The 13,968-nt window shown below is 41.9% G+C and overlaps 2 protein-coding genes across 2 annotated transcripts in view; both read left to right on the top strand.

Annotated features, from left to right (window-relative positions):
- Positions 1-6,996, top strand: part of jph3b (junctophilin 3b) — a 70,908-nt gene extending 63,912 nt beyond the window's left edge. Inside the window, exon 6 of the mRNA XM_028584610.1 lies at positions 4,937-6,996. Coding sequence (XP_028440411.1) covers positions 4,937-5,017 — 81 coding nt within the window. The 3' untranslated portion in view covers positions 5,018-6,996. The remainder of the gene's footprint in view (positions 1-4,936) is intronic.
- Positions 6,997-8,896: 1,900 nt separating this feature from the next.
- zcchc14 (zinc finger, CCHC domain containing 14) overlaps positions 8,897-13,968 on the top strand; it is a 64,029-nt gene continuing 58,957 nt past the window's right edge. Inside the window, exons 1-2 of the mRNA XM_028584434.1 lie at positions 8,897-10,313; positions 13,446-13,661. Of these exons, the coding sequence (XP_028440235.1) occupies positions 9,819-10,313; positions 13,446-13,661 (711 nt within the window). The 5' untranslated portion in view covers positions 8,897-9,818. The remainder of the gene's footprint in view (positions 10,314-13,445; positions 13,662-13,968) is intronic.

Raw genomic sequence — 13,968 nt, 5'->3', positions numbered from 1 at the left:
GAAAATGAATACAATATGAAAATAACTAGAGCAACGTGTAAAATTAAAGTGGACACATTTTTGTTGACAAGCACGAGCGACAAGTGGTGAGTGCAGGGAATCTCACCCACTTTCACCCAAATTCATTCGTTATTATTGTATAATTATTTTAGGAATTATGCTAAATAAATCTTCCTGCTGCTGTACTCCAAAGTACCCATATTTGAGAAACACTGGTCTTAGTGGTAGATCATGGAACAACTAAAAGGCCAGTGACAGATGAAGGAGCAGATTTAGTGCGTTTGACAGGTAATCAGTCACTTTTCTAATGAGTGTTTAGAAAACCAATAGCGATGTACAAAGACGAATCTACTACCTAAAGCTTCGTGCACATGCTGCTGCATTTTGGCTGGTCTGCAGTTTATGTAAAGCTTTCTTAGGTGGGCCACAAAAGAAAGCATTACAGTACTGTTGTCAAGCCTGCTAGTGATAAAAGCAGACATAGGTCTGTCAGTATCTGCATAGAAGAGTTATGGCTGTACTTTCCAAAGATGATAAAAGGCAGTGCTGGTGATATTTTATTTTATATGTGAGCATCAAAATTCAATTGAGGATTAAAAAGCAGACCAAGACCAGACCCACATCAAGATGTTGGCAGCCACTAGGGTGCGTCTAAATTTCTAGGCTAGACCAAGGGTACTAGCTCGAGGCTTGGTGTTTTTGGTGTCAAGGATTTTAAGTCAAAGTCACTGCACAACTTGCATCTTGGAGCCTGTGCTCTAATTATTAAAATGTAATTTTCTTTGACATTAAAAAGTATGGTGGCGGGTTGTGTTGTAGAGTGCCTAATCCTGCAGAATTATTGATCTGTCTATAGTTTGTATGGTGATGAAAATCACTTCTCTGTTCACAGATAATGTTTACAATGGTTGGGCATTCTACAAGCCAATTTAGCAGAAGAGTGGTAACTCTAACTCTCAGCAAGAAAGCAAATAAGTGTATTTTCCAACATTTCCAACTGTTTGTTTAAGAGGCAGATCCTGAGGCTATCCATTCCATATGATTTACTCATTGAAAATACTAATTGTGAATGATTATGCTCCTATGGCACAAAGGAAATAATTACACTGAAGATTACATCAAGTTATTCAGTAATCAGCTGACTACTACAACGTGGACATGGATATGACTATCTAGAAGTCAGGAATCAGGAAACAGTGCATGGATCCATAAAGAGCACAGATTTCTTAATAAATAGAGGTAGAAAAGGCTAATGATCAGAGGATTTCATCCGGTAATTAGCTATGGCACAGGTCTGTGATAAGCCAATCACCGGATTGATCAGCAGAAACCTTATTAGCAGCCACTCTGGACAAATTTATTTACAACAATGTTGCACTAATGATGATGCTTGATATCAGTTCCCAGTGTTCTCAGAGTCCCATTTCCCTCTCCCACTGCAACCATTGCTACAATATTAGATTCAATTAAAGCCATAGGTGTCCTGTACTGTACCTCCTCTTTTGTAAAATACTTTGATAAGACCAAAAAACACTATGTAAATATTTGTAAATTTAAATAATTAATAATAATTAATTTTAAAGGGGTTTCAAACTCAACTTCACTAAGGACCAAACTGGAAAATGAGAATCACATCAAGAGCCAGACATGTATAGTTTATTGACATGTTTTTAATTAAGAGAAAAAGTCAAATAATTTGTCTCATTCAGCTTTCTCACTTACAGTGTAAAGCCCCAAAATATTTTGCAACAAAGATCCTTAGCCATCATAGAAAAAGAAAATGGTGGAAAAAATCAATAAAAAATGTTGGAAAACATGGCAAAAACATGGCAAAAACATTGATAAAAGCTCCAAAAACTTCAGAAAAAAGCGAAAATGTATTGTGCGAAGGGTTGGATCTGGCAGCCGGGCCTGGAGTTTGACACGTGTGGGATAACTGCTGCAGGGATGAGTGAATCTACTACTGTAGGTTCACTTTCACATATTTACCTAGAATGGACAGGTGGTCAGAGAGACTGGCCTTCACCCACATGACCCAGGTTGTCAGCAAGCATCTGCTTAAGTGTCATTGAGCAAGACACTGACTCCCGGCCAGCTCCAGGCTGCTGTTCTGCAGCCGAGTTGGCCCTCTGACCTCACTCTGTCAGAGAAGGTGTCTCTCTGTGGGATCAGCACAGGATTGTATTATTTATCTTAAGATGCAAACTGCTCCTTCATCATTGCACTGCATACATGTATCATCATTGCTCCCGGGTCTTATCTTCATGCACTGCAAAGACATGCAAGGCATAAAACAGCATTCCAATTTGTTCCTTGTTTGTTTTAGATTTGTATTACGTCATGTTATCCAGAAACCACCAACACAATGCACACTAGATAACAAGACAGAGCAGTACAATGAAAAGTTAATCTATTTAGTAATATTATTTTTAAATTATCTGAGGAAGTGGCCGGTTGGCTCATTTGGCAAAGTGGGTGCACATATGCAGAGGTTTATTCCTCGTCGCAGAAGGTCCAGGGTTCGAGTCCGACCTCTGACGGTTTTCCTGCACGTCTTCCCCCCTCTCTCTCCCCTTTCATTATTCAGCTTACCTATCCAATAAAGGCAGAAATGCCCCTCCCCCCCCCCAAAAAAAAAAGATTATATGAGGAAGTGGGGTTGACATATCTAGTATAGCTCTGGTTTTCTCCCTATTTATCCAATTGCCACTTCTCCATATCCATCGCTGACGCAGTGTCTATTGTGTTCCTCCAATCTGTGGAGTTCCTCAAGGCCCATTCAGACCATTTATACAATTAGTTCCAAATTCTGTTTAGTGTTACGTGATTACTAACAAAGACCTTCACTGTTCGCATATGAACCTGGTGGAACTGTACCTTCACTTCACAGGTTTCCTGACAAATTTAAGATTGAATTCAAAAGATTAGGCCTTCCAAAGATTGGGCTATATCCTATTAGCAGTAGTAGCTGATTATAGGTCTCTCAAGTGATGCTTGCTTAAACTAATTTGTTCTCTTTCTTTAAAGGTATACAATGCAGGATTTTCCTAAAAAGAAACCTATTTTAAAATTATTTTATTGATTTAGAAATGGTCCGTCCGAGTTTATGATCTTAACTCTGTCCATGGCAACGGTCTGTTATAGAGAAATAGCAAACTGCCAGGATTGACGAATCAGAATCAAGTATCCAACTGAGCCGTGTTATAAAGACTCAAATATCCCTCTCAATCATCACTTATGATCTAGTAGAAGTGTATATATAAATACAGATATATGCAGAGGCTGGCTGCCTGTAATTTCTCTTTTCTTTTTAAACTTTGCTGTGTTGGGCGTGTTTCGAGGCGTCACTCTTTGGGCTCAAAGCTACGAAAATATAGTGGACACAGCACTGACAAAACGCTAAAGTGGGGCGAAACACCAGGCAGACAAAGCTCCTTCCGAAACGAGAGAGAATCTGGGGTTGGATATCACTTTTGTTAAACTAGGGAGGAGGAGCCAAGTTTGAATGTTTACAAAAAGTAAGCAACAATTCCTGCATAGTATTTTTAAAAGTATATCTGTGAAGCACTTTGTAACCCAGGGTTTGAAATAAATAAAGTTTGTTTTTTTTGACTTACTTACAGTACATGCTATTTCTAAGGAATATTGGCTAGACAAATAATCAGTATAGAGTATAGTTGGAAACGTAGGCTGATTTGTGAGCATACCCAATATTTGAAAAAAAAGGTGTGTTTTCAACTAATATCGGAAGAGAACATCAACCACACTGTGACTGACATTTAAGGTGCAGTAGGTACAACTTATAAAACTAACTTTCTGTCATATTTGCTGAAACTGTCCCTATGTTCGAGTAGAACTACATGAAGCAGGTCATTTAAAAAAAGATCTGGCACCACCTACAGCCTGTAGTGCGGTTTGCAAAACTCCACAGCTCCCTGTTCAGATGCACCAATCAAGGCCAGGGGGAGTGTCCAACTGCTTGTTTTTAAATCATTGTTCATGCACACGCATTCATTCCCCCTTGTGGGAGGAGGGGCTTAGGAGACCGTTTTGGGCTTTAGCAGAAAGGGGGGAGGGACTGAGAAGTTGTCTGGATCTTCGCAATCCTACCTACAGCACCTTTAATTCATGAAAATCTCCAAACTTCATCACACAGCAGCAAAAAGCCAGGATCAACATTTATTAAATACAGCGAGTGTTGCTGCTGTCGGGTGAAAACCTTGCCTCTTCAAAATGTGAGAGCATTGTATTTAACTTGACACCCATGCATTTGAGTTCATCTGTATGTATTTTTGTTTTACGCTTGTATAAACCCCAGGGCTGTAGGATTCTCTGAACCAGTAAAAGAATCAAGTGACAGTTACCAGAATTCACCTGACTGCTGTGGGGCGATTGATGGGCATGCAGTTCTGCAAGGTCCAATGAGAGTGATGTTGAAAGTGTGACATTCATTTCAACACAACAGAAAGTCCTTTAATCACCAACAAGTTCATAGGAATAAACTGATAAAAAAAAAAGAAGAAGAAGAGAATAGTCAACCTTTCTGTTAAAAACAGTGGGTTGGTCCTTTAAATTGTGTTAATGCAAAGCACCTTACCACCTATACTAAACCACTGGTTGGTTTGGAGGATTGTGTTCCCCTTTACTTTCTTTTCAATTAATACCCTTATACTGCATAGCATGTTTATTGACATATTATTATCATTATGACCAACTGTGGTAGTAAGAAAGGGCTTGGCTGTTCTGCATCGCCTTGGTTAAAAAAGGTACGGTAAATGGATGAATGTAAATGACTGCGTACATTTGTATGTATTAGCAGGTTCGATATGCTGCCTGTATGGAAACGGCTTTGTCTGTGAGCTTTGAGTGTGTGTGTGTGTGTCCTGATTATTGACACTCTCCAATTTTTTTCTCTTTCTCTCTCTCTCCCACGCAGGCCTACAGCTCTTTCCTGGTTGTCATGGTGATTCTGCTCAACATTGGAGTGGCTGTTTTGTTTATCCACTTTTTTATTTAAAGACAGCACAGCTTTTCCGAGTCAGCCCATCGTTACAACAACTAGAAATTCACATGAGTATTACGACGAATCTGCTGCCCCTTTCGTTTTCCCTGGTGGTTCCTGGACTGCAACCGGCTGAAAGAAGACAAGGTCCAAGGAGGGCTCCACCAATATTTGGGGCTAAAGGTAGCTAAGTCGGGCTAACCTCGCCTAAGCTTGGTCCAGTCGTTTTGGAAGAGACGCGGAAGTGGACAAAAGAGGGGTAAACCAGTCCAGGTAACTGGACTACAGGGAGATAATATAGTCCAGAAACTGGACTAAAGTGAGCTTCAGTAGTTCACACACAGACTTAAATGGGCTGAACCGGTCTGATCCCCAGGCCATGCAGAGCTGCAGCTGGCATTACAGCGAGATGTCTGCTTCCACTGTCTGCAGACCTGACTGACAAGACTTTTTCATCCTCAAATCATAGTTTTCAACAGATTTGTAACTTATAATTTATTTATTAACATTTTTCTCTCATGTACAATATGTTGATGGATATATTCTTTATTTTGTAACCCTCCACCCCTCTTTATATAACTCCTGCCTTTTGGTTCCTCCACCTGCCCGGATGTTGTTACTGATGGTTCAAGGTGTGTGTTCATGTGTGTGTGTGTGTGTGTGTGTGTGTGTGTGTGTGTCTATCTATGTAAGACTCAGGAGCTGGCGAGTGTGTGCTACCAGGATACATGGTTGATACTTCCCTGTCTACACACACACTCATTGCTATTACCCGATCCCTCTCATTCATCCGTCCAACTTCTGATGTCTGTCTCCTTTCATTCTTCATGCTGGGAGTAAGAATGTGTGTGTGTGTGTGTGTGTGCTTATGTGTGTCTCTCTCTGCATACTGTATATGTATGTTTGCTGTGTGCCTAAATGTTTTTTTTTGCAGAATGTGAGCGTGTTTGCAACTGTATCAAGCAGGCATGTCTTGTCCACATTTGTGTGTACGTATGAATGCGCGTGTGTGTGGTCTCCAAGTAGCTCAGTGGCCTTTCACGCTGTTCATGAACTTGACAAGAGCATTTCAAGAGGACACAGTCACTGCTCATCCACATCTAGCCTATACTAGCATCAGCTGACAGCTGTGCTCTGTCTCCGTCTCTCCCTCCTACACTCTCCCACCTCCACACACACACACACACACACACACACACACCAGTCAGAGAATGGAGCTTCCTCCGTGTTGGTGGTAGTTCAAGACAGACCGTCCTTGGCAACGCGCTGCACCTACTGTACCCCCAGCAGAGGTATTTAGAGAAAATACTGCATTCAACGAAGCAAAGCCTCTATGTGTAACACCAGAAAAATGGCTTTAAAGTCAATATCAATTTAATAAATCAGTGTATCCCACTGCTTCTCTCAAAACATAACCTGAAGACGACGTCATCTTTTATACTATACTTGCAAGATGTCTGAAAAAATTACTAGTCGCCACCTGCCTTGCTTTTGTAGTGCAAATTGATAAAAGTACAACAATGCATGCATGTGTACTGTAATATCTTAGCTGTGCATTAAATCTGAAAGCAAAAAAACAAGCTTCAGAAGCACATGTTAAGTTTTGATAGGAGCAGTGTCTCTCGAAGAGAAGCCATTTTGGTACTGATCATGAAGCTGGAATTAAACAGCGGAGTCAAAATTGCTTTTTGTGGACTCTTATTTATCTTCTCTGGGTGTTAAATGAAACTCCAAGCAACCTGAAAGGAATTAACGTTTTTGGAAGGCTTTTGGTGAAATGATGCAAGTCTGTTGTAGTGTAGTAAGCAAGCAGTGGCCAGGATCGCGGCCAGGATTTACCGCCTCGTCTCCATTCCTCAGCTTCTCCTCTAACTATTCAAGACCCTCAGTGACAGACAGACAGACAGAAACCACCAGTCAATTTGTCTATTTTTTATAGTCGAAGGAAGACACTGGGCTTTTCTGTGTGTGTGTGTGTGTGTGTGTGTGTGTGTGTGTGTGTGTGTGTGTGTGTGTGTGTGTGTGTGTGTGTGTGTGTGTGTGTGTGTGTGTGTGTGTGTGTGTGTGTGTGTGTGTGCGTCTCATAACCTGTGTTTGTTTGCATGCACCTGTGTTTGTTCTACACGAATGAATGCTCATCGGACTATGTGAACATGTGTGCACATCCACTTCCCTCCACAAGCTGGGATGGGATGGCTGAGCCTGTTGCCATCGGTAACAACTTCCAGGGGGCAGGGAGGTTCGCTGTTGTTTTTCTGTCCGACAGCGTTTCTCAAACTGTGGACTGGAACTCAAACTCGACTGTAGGCTCATTTCTGGTGTTTCCCCACATTATTACAAGAGCACAGTCTAATGTGCCGCACCCTGCGAGGCAGAACAATGTATTTTTATTTCATTTTGGTCCCAGACTGAAAAAGATTCAAGAAGCTCTGCTGTCTGCCATCAGCCTGGTGACGGTGCCCTGCGTCACCCTGTTAGTCCGCAGCATGCTACAGCATGCCAAGCTACTCTCTCTCTCTATAGTTTGACTCTTTCTTTCTTTCTTTCTTTCTTTCTTTCTTTCTTTCTTTCTTTCTTTCTTTATGTTTCTGGGAATTACTCTGTTTTGTTTTTGAGTTATGTGGAGAAAATAATGAAAGTGTTTGAAAGAAAAATGACTCTTGGCTCTTGTGTTTTTTGTCTTTCTCTTTGCTTGTGTTGCTGTGTTGTGTTTTTAAAGTTGTTGTGTGGTTGTGTGTCAGGCAGCATCCCTGATGCAGAGAGGGAGGGGTATGGTTACTATAGCAACGTTAACCGAATTTTCCTTCGTCAGCAGAGGGGCAGGGCCTGTGTTCGGGGGGCGGGGTTTACCTCTAGAGACCAATGTTCTCAAAGAGAGAAGTGAGGATAGAGGGAGGCTGTGTTGATGGAGAAGAGGAGAAACCAGAGAAGAACTACACAGAAGGGCAGATGAGGGGAAACAATAGGCAATAGGCCTACATTTGTGTTTAATCAACATTTTAAAATTCTTTTTGGTGTAATGTTTTCATCGTCTGTGACTAGGCATGTCCAGGTGTCATGAGTGTGCTGCTGCATCAGGTTTCAACATGGACATCTGACGCCATCTTCTGGTCCTAGATAAGAATTACACAATGACAGCAACAGGGGGCCTCGCTTCGCCCTCTTCACATTGAGTAGTGGACTATGAAGAAACTATTGAACTGTAAATCGGATCATTATACGGATCATTGCTACTGCTATGTAAAACATAAAGTATGTTGATATATACAGTGGCTTTAGTGACTCACCGGCCGGACTGACGAGAAATTACACCACCACATCCATTTTATCCCTTGCCAAAACTATAGGCTATTTCTATAGGCCAATATTACCCTTTGATACTCATCACTGTGACTTTATGATTGACTTTTCTTATTTATGCGCTATAAACTGATAATAACACTTCACTCCTTAAATATTGTGTCTTTATGTGTTTGTATTTGTAACAATCTTAAACGTTTGTGGTACTTTCTAATAAGATTTCCTTTGTTTTGTTAGCTTTGCTGTCATATCAAAATACCTATAGGTCTCTAAATCTCTAAAAGTAGGCTAATAATAAGCTAAAAATATTAACTAAATTAGTAGTGAATATTGACCATAGCTTTCTTATTAGTGAGACTATCATAGTAAATAGATTATATATCATCAGTTTAACATGTATCTGGCACTTTAAAGCTTCAGTAATAAAGCTGAGATATGTATGAGCGCATGAGAAAAAGATGTGAAATAGCAGAGCAGCGGATATCCCTCTGAGCCAATCACGAGAGAGGCCACGTGCATGCAGACGGGACTCGCAGCCAATCAAAGAAAACATTTCTTTACGGTGGGCTGGTCTTGCTGCCAGAGTTGGGTTAATGTTATAAACAGCTGTTTTTCTTTCCTCGATTTCAAGACTCATGGCAGAATGAAGGGAGAGTAGAACAACATGTTGCACTCAACTCATTCATGGATTTTAAGGCGTGGATAAAACTTTTAGTAGCCTATCATTTGTGAGTTTTTTTTTTTCTCCAAAGTGGCGTTTGATGAGGTAAGGTCTCGGAAATGCTATATAGTGTTATTTCCAGTGGCAAGTAGCAGCAGTAGCTTCGGGCCACACTAGTTTTGTTTTTAAACTTTAACCTAGCATAGTCTTGCTATCGGTTGGGACTTTTGTCGCTGGGCTTCGCACAAGTTGTGGAACACCATGAGGACGGAGGAGCATCAACAGGAAGGGATTGTTGTGCCGTGCGGGACAGGAGAGAGGGGCGGCTCAGATCAGAAATGATAGAGCGTCTCCTTGAATGGGGCGGTGTGTTTTGATCCGCTCTGCCGTCCTGCAAGAAGTGTAGCTTACCGTCAGGGGGGGCGGCAGCGGTCCGACCGGCGTGGAGGGACACGGCGGAGGGACTCCTGGCTCCCGTGCTAAAACACAAACAAGACCGCTTTGGCTTCATGTGAAGGCGACTTGGTGAGATTATATTATCGATAAAGCCTGCTGTTCTTTGGCCGCTGGTTCGCCAACAAAGGAATACACTTTATGCTTCTTTAATTTCACTGCTGTGGTCGCTTTGTGTGGGTAAAAACATTGAGAGGGAGACAGCGTCAGAAAGTTGAGAAATTAGCTGTGACTTTACGGCCACTCGAGAGTAGCGCTGCTTACGCGCGCCTGCGCAATTACGCACGTACACACACACACACACGCGCTCCCTTTTGTTGTGAAGTTCACTCTCCGTTGAAAGTCTGACATTTTAATTCCCGTTATTGTCAAAACAAGTACAGTTTGAGTGAATGTGGGAGGATGGTGGAGAGCCGGAGTTGTGTCCAGAGGGAGGGGGTGTACCGCTGGTTCTCCTCCCTCACGTCAGCCCAGAGAGTCGAGTTCCTGTGCGGCCTTCTGGACCTCTGCGTCCCCATCGAGCTCCGCTTCCTCGGCTCCTGCCTGGAGGACTTGGCCCGCAAGGACTACCACTCCCTCCGGGATGCGGAGATCAAAGCCAACAACCCCGCCGACCTATCTGGCCTCACCAACATCACGGACGAGGTGGTGCGCAGCAAGCTTCTGGTGTCCCTCGCCCTGCTCGGCTCGGACAACAGGGAGGCGGCGGTGGTCCTGTACCGGACCCTGACTCACATAGACACGGTGATCAACAACTACGGCTTGGCGCTGAACGACGGGAGGACCGAGGAGCAGTTTCTTTTACTATTCACCATGGCCTCTCACCACCCGGCCTTTAGCTTCCACCAGAAGCAGGCGCTGAGGCAGCAGCTGAGCCAGATCCACGACATCCTGCAGGTGAGAGGGATGCTTAAAGTGGAGAGCCACTAGAAAGTTCACAGGGTTATCAGCAGTAAGTAGGAGGGGCCCAGCCAGCTGTCAGACTGCAAGAAATCGTTTGAAATAATTTAACCCATATTCAGTAAGGGGGTAAATCACACGTTGTGTTAGGATAGATATTATACTGATTTTTTGCAGATATCACAAAGTGTGCAACGATACAATGTCGATTTGATTCAATTCAGGGGCCTGCAACTAATATGAGACGAACACCCCTAATATTCAGTCATTTTCAAGTCAAAAATCTGCTTGTGTGTGAAATAATTTGACTACTACTAAATAACATTCTTCTATTAAATAATTGTATTATACTATTAGAGTGAAGTATAGATGCTCTATACTTCACTCTAATTGAATCCCTTGCCAAATAATATGTAGATGGATATTTCAAGAAACATGTCTTAGTAAGCCACATACTGTACATTAGGGGTTTATTTCTTGGGAATAAATGCCACTTTCTCAACAATTAGATGATCTGACATGCAGAACTTGTCTTACGCAAATGCAAAATAACTTAAACTCTAATAATTAAAAAATTGAATTCTCCCGCTCAGATCTCAACCCATACGACACGGACTGTATAAGGTGATAAACGTCTAAAATGGTGAAAATGACTTTTCATGTAAATTCATATGGGTACTCATGTCCCTGTATTCATTGGTGTGAAACGTGCTCTGGTTAATTGGCATTTCTTTAAACCAATCACAATCGTCATGGACGGCGCTATGCGCCGGATGGAGCCACGGTGCCGCTGCACAATAGCCTCGGGAGGGAACTTGTTTTGGTGGAACATGTGTACGTTCAAAAGTTGTTTTAGTCGTGCAACAGAAAACTCAGATTGGACAGATAGTCTAGCTAGCTGTCTGGATTTACCCTGCAGAGATCTGAGGAGCAGTTAACCATAGTCCTGATAAACAGAGATAGGAAGTAACGAAGTACAAATACTTTGCATAAAAAATGGTTGTCATTGGAAAGACAAATTTACTTTTATACTTTTAAGTAAATTACTTAAGAAATTAAATCAGTGCACAGGACGAGAGCATTCCTGGAAGTGGAACGCCATGAATATAGACTACCTGAACAAAATGTGACATGAAAACAGATAAAGCAGATGGGATGACAGCATAGTGAACATGCTCATCTCTCCCCTAAATTCAGAGCACTGGGCATTGTTAACCAGTGCTGGATGCTACGAGTTATCATCACATCCGCCCATCCATCAGGGCCCTGGCCACATATAAGGTTTTCACGGGCTCAGAGGAAAGGAAAAGTCATTGTAGCAGGTGAAACACAAACTAATTGCAGGCTTTACTGAGACCTGGCATATGTTACATATAAGTACAGCCCACTGACATGTTAGCTATACACCCAAATTACAGGTGACACGTAGTCAATGACAGGCTGCCTGTTAACACAACAGACCTCAGCCGTGTTATTCAGTGGTGAACAAAGTAAATGACATGCTTGTAGGTGAAAGCTGACAGCCAGCAGGAGTTTATGATGTCGAGCACAGCTCAGGTAAGTTTAAAAATATATTTTTCGTTTGCAGTTGACTTAGCTTAAAGAAGTATTTGCATTTTTGACATCTGTATAATTCCAAGGCTCTCACACCTGCATTTTTTTAATTATACCAAGCTTTGTTGGATATATGTCTTTCTGGGGTCTAATTGATCCCAAACACAAGTTACTCTTCACCATGCAGGATAACATATTGTACATTTCTGTGTTTGTGACAGAAATACGTATGGCTAGGCAATGTATCGATATTATATCGATATCGACATATGAGAGTAGACATCGTCTTAAATTTTGGATATCGTCATATTGCAATATGACACGTGTAATATGACATCACCGCAATATCAATATATTAGGTCAAACATATTGTGATATTTGATTTTCTCCACATCGCCCAGCTCTACACCTTATTTGGTGTAATAACAATACTTTATGCTCAGTACCACCAACTCAAAACTTTTACTTTTTTGTAACCTTTTCTACAGTTTGGATTTTAATAGAGTCAGAAGAAGAAGAAAATATATATTATCTTTTTACACATGAACGTAGCAGTGTGTTCTGTTGGACTCAATGAGAAAGTAAAGCAAATGTCTATTTAAGAGTTAATGTGATGATATTGGGAATTATGGAAATGAAGGGAACATAATTATAAAGTCAATTCAATTGTTTTATTAAGCACATTTAAAACCGACAAATGCTAACCAAAATGCCTTACAGAGATGCTCTTCCTGATGACTAGAAATAATATTTGTAGTTTATGGCGTAGCAGTGCACTGCAGGGTGTAGCAGGGCACTGCAGTGCACTGCAGGGCATAGCAGGACGTAGCAGGGCATAGCAGGGCACTGTAGGGCACTGCAGGGAACTGCAGGGCGTAGCAGGGCGTAGCAGGGTGTAGCAGGGCGCCAAGCAGGACCACGGCTACAGCTGCAACCATGATTTAGGTTCTACCCTAATCCAATATCATCACGATACTTATTTCACGATACAATATTCTGCGATATATTGCAATTTATTACCTTTTTTCCAACTTCAAATTTTTCCCAATTTCAAATGATGTCCCCAAAAGGAAACTTCAACATCTGTTTTATCTAAAAAAATTAATTTCTCTGTTTGTTCATCTCACTTAAATTTTTAATGCTGCAAATTGGGATTGTCACCAACACATATAGTTATAGATTGATACTTGGCTTCTGTGTATCGATACAGTATTGCCGTGGGAAATAGCGCGATACTATGCTATATCGATTTTTCCCCCACCCCTACAGTACTTGTGCTACACTGGGGGATTAAAGAACACAATAGTGTGAAACATCAAAGATTGTGATTTCGCTGGTATTCAGATCCCAGTGCTCTCGGGCTTGGACCACTAATAAATTATAATAATAATTCCCTTAACGTAAGTAAAGACATTGCACCATACATTGGTGCAGAAAAGGCACAAACTGTTGCATAAAAATTCACCAGAAGGCAGGAAATGGAAGTGCTTGGCACTTAACATTTGATGGGTGAGGACACCCCGGTTATAATGTGTCCCCCCAATGTTGAAACAAAACCTATGCCCTTTGTTGCAGGTGAGCAGAGGAGGAGGAGGAGAGGCCGTGGGCCCTGGCGGGGGTCGATCTGCCGCGTGTTATGCTCAGCCACATCACGACTATCACCATCAGAGCGTGTCGCTGCCTCTGGCCTCGCTGCCCCCCGCAGCCTGCTCCCCGCCCGATGCCAGCGCTGCTTACCTGCCTCTGTCTGCCTGCCAACCCTGCCACACACACTGCACCTGCTGGCACAAGGTAAGGAGCAACACAGCCAGTCATGTACATTTAACAATAGAGCAAGTTTCAATTCTTCAATAAATGAAACTAAATATGTAACGATTGATAGGTCGTCGGTGGTTCTGGTAGTTTTAAGGCCTTATCACATGGGGAGCGATTATCCACTGCCTCCAGAAATAATTATTATAATAATTATTATTATTGCAATGGCTGTAAACTATTTTTGGAAATTAAGTTTAAAAAAAGCAGGGCGTTGGGGGAATCACTGTTTCTTCGCTTTTTCATCAAACCGCAATTTTTGAAAGTTCCCATAATTTCATTGCAT

This window comes from Perca flavescens, chromosome 8 (assembly GCF_004354835.1).
Source record: "Perca flavescens isolate YP-PL-M2 chromosome 8, PFLA_1.0, whole genome shotgun sequence".
Taxonomy (NCBI): Eukaryota; Metazoa; Chordata; class Actinopteri; order Perciformes; family Percidae; genus Perca; species Perca flavescens.
The sequence above is the reverse complement of the archived record's forward strand: the minus strand, read 5'-3'. Positions and strand labels throughout refer to the sequence as shown.